This window comes from Phaethon aethereus (assembly GCF_964289735.1).
Source record: "Phaethon aethereus genome assembly, chromosome: 3".
In the NCBI taxonomy this organism is placed as follows: domain Eukaryota; kingdom Metazoa; phylum Chordata; class Aves; order Phaethontiformes; family Phaethontidae; genus Phaethon; species Phaethon aethereus.
The window spans coordinates 108,097,877-108,103,876 of NC_138576.1; the positions used below are offsets into that span (position 1 = coordinate 108,097,877).

Below are 6,000 nucleotides of genomic sequence, written 5' to 3' on the forward strand. Positions count from 1 at the left end.
TGCTTAAGTAATCTACATTTCAGAAATGTTTTTTTGGGGCGGGAGGGGGTTTTGGTGAGGTCCTTTATCCCTCATTTTTGCTTCCTTGCGAAGTATTTAATATAAAACTTTATTTAAGCATATTCCTTTAAATAATGAAGCCCCCTGTAGGAGTTAACCGATCATGTAGGCACTTAAAATACTGTTTTATCTTATAAATACTTAACGGTGTTTACTTTTGGTTTCAGTGGAAAATGTAGTATACCTTGTGTGTGCCTGTGTGTATATATGTATATAGTAAACTTTTACTATAGTTACGTAGTGTGTTCATTACTAAAGCTACTGTTTGCCAGAAGTAAACGCCTTATAGTCCCTGAGAAATGAATGTCACTGAGAATCCAAGTAAGTGACATTCAGACAAAAAGGGTGGTGACTGCTAAATATTGAATTTGTGTGGCAACGACTGTACACAAATCTTACAGACGCTCCATTAGCAATAAAGCATTCCTTCATATGCTCATTTTCCAGTATATCTGCTCTTTTGCCATGTTTCAGCATTTGGTTCTGCATTTTTGGTGTGCTTAGCACAGTGCATAACTCCTTCTTTTTATGCTCTCTAATGAACAGGCATTGTAGCTTGCATTCTAAACTGGTCAGTTACAGAAAGTATCGACTTAGTTTTCCAAACAGAAAGCCTTTATTTTTAAAAAAGCAGCAGCTTCTTAACAGGATACATTGTATAATACACCATGCATTTTATCTACCTTAGCCCTTTTCATAAATAGCTGTCGAATTGTTGACATGGAAAGGGAAAAGAGATTAATCAAATATTCAAATGAAATGGTGAGGTTGCTTTTAGCTTTTGCTTTCATTCTCTAGCTTCCTCTACTTTTTGTCATCCTACAGTGTCTGTTTTGGGCTAAAAGTTGTTTAAGATCTTATCTCTGCCATGCTCCATCCCTTAATATCAACGTGGTTCTCTGGGGATCACACGGAAAGTTAAATTAAAATTAAAAATGCTTGTTTTGACTCCTCTCTGAATAGTGACAGTTTATAGATTATCAAAATGAGAACAGCACCTTTCCCCAGCGACAGATGGGGAGGCATCAGGCATCTTAAGTACCTGGGACAAGAACAGAAATAGGTGGCTGTGGAATTATGTTAGAATAATTAGTGCTGTTTCTCAAAATGCTTTCCACAATGGAATAAGTAATCTGTTTGGTGCCACTGTTTCTTCTGTGAAAAAGCTGTTGGCTGTGTACTCAACTGGTTGACAAACAAGCTGTTTACAACCAAATTACAGCGCAAAATTCTGCTTCATCAGTTAAAATAAAGCACATTATTATAAGGTCTTTTTACACAGAGAGAGGTCAAACATACATAAATGCAAAAAGGGGGAATGGTGGAAAAGAGGGGAGGGAATGAACTGAAGACTTGTGAATTGCAGGGTGGGGTTTCTTCCTCTGCTGCTTTTACAATATGATTTATGCTTCAGGATTGTGTCCCTCAACTTCAGTTTTGTTGGTGTATGGCATGCTCCAGATCATGAAATCAGCAGAATTTCAGTCATGCTTTTACATAGATTCCACTTTCTTTGGAGCAGTATGGAATAATGTGTGTCTGCTGCAGTTACCATTGCACATGTCATCAGAACCTTTTAGAGCAGGGGTTTCCAAACTTGCTTTGCTTGTGTGCCACTACTGGGAGCTGCTGCCAGCACTGGTGCAGCTCCCAGTGCTGTGTGGAAGCACATATGCCTGCAGGAGATGGTGCACAACTGTTCCAACAGAGTCCAACTCTGAATTAGCTTGCGTGTGACTGGTGGAGTGTCAATCGCAGTTTAGAAACCCCTGTTCAAGAACTGTGTTTCTCTTCTATCTCTTGGCTATGCTGCTTTTATTTCTGACTGTTCTGTACATCACTTCTTCCAGGAGTGCTTCTGGGGAGCCAAAAGACAGAGAGAAGGAGGATAGTAAAGATTCGAAGCCACGGTCCTTGCGGTTCACGTGGAGTATGAAGACCACTAGTTCTATGGACCCGAACGATATGATGAGAGAGATTCGGAAAGTGTTAGACGCTAATAACTGTGATTACGAACAGAAAGAGAGGTTTTTGCTCTTCTGTGTTCATGGTGATGCACGACAAGATAGCCTTGTTCAGTGGGAGATGGAAGTGTGCAAGCTGCCACGACTGTCACTCAATGGAGTACGTTTCAAGAGAATATCTGGGACTTCTATCGCATTTAAGAACATTGCATCCAAGATAGCAAACGAGCTTAAGCTGTAAAGAGAACCTAAATTTTTTGGGATCAGGGAAGATTCATACATGATCTACACTTTGAATGTACTGGTTACGCCTAATGTGATTGGCCTGTGAAATTCCCCATGTAGAAATTGCCCTTATTGCAATAAGGTTATACATAGTTATTCAGAATTGTAAAGTTAAATCCAGTATGACCTATATTAAATAACTGTAGCTAAAGAAGTTATGTTCACATGTACAGGTAAGTATATAGAGCATTCTGTTCATTTTATGTTCATAGAGTTGTATAATAAAAAGATGACTGCTTAAATTCAGATCTTGTATAGTTGTCTAGATTTCTGCACAGAAATGTATGTTTGATGCTTTCAGTTGGAAAAGTTCTTCCCTATCATTTACATTTTTGGTGGTTTTTATAAGTCTTACCTCTATCATGCGTTTTTTAAAAAAACTTGTGTCCTGAGTCAAATGCACAAAAATAGTTTTCACAACTGTAGCATGACCATTTTTAATTATTTAAAGATTGTTCATGATTTGAACCAAAAGTCGATGAATAATTGGCTTTCGTTCTACACAAGACTGTTCCTGCTTATCTTTGGCTCTTAATGCTTGTTATTGGACAGTGTTTGATTTAGTTGGGGAAAAAAAAATACAAACATGTTTACAGTGTTGGCACTTACAGTTTAAAAACTTTGTTCTGCCTTGGGCCAGCTCAGAGCTGTGGGGGAACAGAAAACCAGGCGTAAGTGATGTTCTGTCTGCAAATTACAGTGCTTACTCCCATGGGCCATTAACAAATGTAGCACCAAAACAGAGAACCATAATTATTTCATTTGAGTATCATGGTGTAAAATATCACTCATTTGCTGCCTTCAGAATACTATAAATTCCATTTTATGGAAATATATTAATATTGGGACTGTTTAATAGCACAAGATAATCTGAAGTGTTGACCAATTGTGTAAGTTAATAATACCACCTCAGGAATTAGCTTGGCTTTTGGAACATGTGCCCCCAAAGAGTACATGCAATTCCACGTAATATTTTACAGCTAAACATACATTGTTTATAATGATAAATTGTTGATTTATGCTTTTGTGGTTGTACAGTTTGTTCCCATGTAACCTGTTTGTGTTTAGTATTTTACCAGATTTCTTGTATTTATTCCACATCATTATGCCTGTAATGTGCAGCTTTGTAATGAGGCACTTGCCTACAGAAAAGAAAAAAAAACAAACCACATTTTTTTCCTTCATAATTAATGATTATAAACTATGTAAAACCACTAGTACTGGTACATTTTAATACTTGTTATTTTGTACTGAATTAACCATAGAGGTTGGTTGTGCAATGTTATTTAATGTCGTAATTACTGTAATATCAACATATGGGCCCCATCTGCACACTCTTGTGAAGAATAGAAAGTTCATTAAGAAATTGTCACTTTAAAAAATAAAAATTAAAAAAAAAAAGCTGTGGTAAACTCTGTAACCCTAAGTTAGAAGGCTGTAGTAAATGTGCCATTCTCTAATGGCTTCTTGACCGAGATGGACTTTACATACTGTACTGTGATGTAGCTTTCCTATGTAACAGTTATGTTCGGAAATGGACGTGTATTGTTGCCTTAGAAAAAGGGTGGTGTTTGGAAAGAAAGAACTGTAGCCCCTTTTCTTTTTTTATCTGATGTTCATTGAAACAAAATCTGATGCAAGTCATCTTGATTCACTGGTGCACTCTATTAAAACTTACTTGAACAGTTCTCATACTAAAATACTTGTTGTTTGCCCTTTATAAAAGCATTACTGCAGGTAGCAAAAAAGGTGTACAGACTTCGTCTTCTATGTGGCATGAATTCAGGATGAGCGTTGCATGGGTTCTGTGGTCCTGCCTTGTCCAGAATGTATCGGTGCTTTAGCACTTCTTTGACATGAATGTCCAGGAGCTTTTCCAGAAATTCACCAAAAATCAGCCACGGGAGGCGTTTGTGTGTCTGCTCAATTTACCCGTAAATGTCCATGAATGTTCAGTTATCCTTGAAAATACACGTGATGCTAATCCAAGATCATGTATGAATTTAGTCATGAAACAAAACCCTGTGCCTTTTTGGGAGGTTCGGTAGAAAAAAATACAGGTCATGCTGTGAGAGGGTAGCTTAAGTACTTAAGCAAGCTTCCTGCTTTACAGGCCGTGTTTTCACAAGGCTAACTTTGCCCTACATTGTTGCTGGTTTTCAGCGCTTCGTGTAACCGGAGATGTATTCAAGTTCCACAAAACACAGACAGCAGTTTAAGAGGACAGAGGTTACAAATTTTAGTTCAACTCTCCCATGAAACACAGCACCCTGAAGTGCCAGTTTAATTTTTCTATATGTGGACGGCCTACAAAGGGTATCACTTCCAGCAACTGCCAGCAGTGTGAAATGGCCCTGACTCCCAGTCCCTGCTCCCATCCTTCCTTCTTTCGCCTTGCTGGAAGATGAGCTGTGAACCACCTTACGATCTCCGGCGGTAGCTAATACACCCAGTGCTTCAGTTGAAGGCAAGATCTGAGTGCAAAAGGTGGCATCGTTTGGCTTTCCAGATCTCCTGTTCCTGGCAGGAATAAGATGGGAAGATGTGAGAAAGAGACTTTTTCAGAACGGCTGCCTTTATGGGCAAGCGGAGTGTACTTGGTATGGAAATCGGACGTTGCATGCTGAATCCTCAGTGCCTGTTTTTGGATCCTCAAACAGCTGCCTTGTTGTGTAGCTGTTACGTGTAAGTTACTCCTTGCTCAAGAGTGAAATAAGAACATTTTCATCCAAAATGCAGCTTGACTTTTATGTGGGAGGGGATCAGCGTGGCATTTTATCAGCACAGCTTTAACTTAAGAAATCGGAAAGCCAGTTAAATGCCACGTCGTGTTCCACTGCTCCAGGAGGGGACAGGGATGTCTTGGATCTCCAGAGGACTTAGATATTTGGTTGTAATTTCTTGGCAGCATTTTTAGGGGGCTTGCGGCAGACGGAGGTAGCGGTTAAGACTGCAGCATGGTTCTGCTCTTTGGGGTTGGGGTTGCTTTTTTTGCTTTATTTTATTTTTTAAGGTATAGATGTAGTTCCAAACTGAATAGATCCCTTGTCATGCAGTCCAATTTAAAACATTAAAATGTGTGTAGGTTGATGAAAGGGCTATAAACGTTCGCTCCTGCTTCTGTGGGTGAAAAATAATGCTTGAGAATAAAGCGGTGTCACTGACACCATTTAGGTACAATGACACTAAAATTCCACCAGCTTATTAGACATCAGACTTCTGATACCCAGTGTCATACACCTGAGAAGTGCCTTGGACCTCTTAATTGCAGAACGTGTTGTCGTTCCCCTGCTGCCAAGCGAATGGAGACAGTAAACTGAGAGATGTATTCTCTGAGCTTTTGATAGTTCAACTCTGGAAAGTGAAACAAACTCATGAGGTACAAACCAGTACAAACCCAGTGTGTGGGGAAAGGCCTGCCCCTCTTGAGAAGACAGATTATATTTCTCTATCTTTGCACTTCTCATTTAGGGGCAAAGTATACATTCTGTAATGGGTCTGTAAATAGAAAACCTAGATGCAAACACTTTTCAAAGCCCCATAAAAATACTTGATGCATTTTTTTTCCTTTAAATTTTTTCAAGGTAGCTTGAGATTAACAAGATGAAGGATCCCACTCAACAGCTGCTTACAGATTATTGATATTTTATTTCTTGCTGCTGCTTCTTCATCAGCACCAAGCAATTACTTC

General features: G+C 39.0%; 1 protein-coding gene across 6 annotated transcripts in view; it reads left to right on the forward strand.

Annotated features, from left to right (window-relative positions):
• Positions 1 to 2,265, forward strand: part of MARK1 (microtubule affinity regulating kinase 1) — a gene marked incomplete at both ends in the record, with an annotated part of 60,819 nt that extends 58,554 nt beyond the window's left edge. For all 6 annotated transcript variants that reach the window (XM_081997511.1, XM_081997512.1, XM_081997513.1 and 3 more), the window contains one exon: positions 1,911 to 2,265. In XM_081997511.1, coding sequence (XP_081853637.1) covers positions 1,911 to 2,265 — 355 coding nt within the window. The remainder of the gene's footprint in view (positions 1 to 1,910) is intronic.
• Positions 2,266 to 6,000: the final 3,735 nt, after the last annotated feature.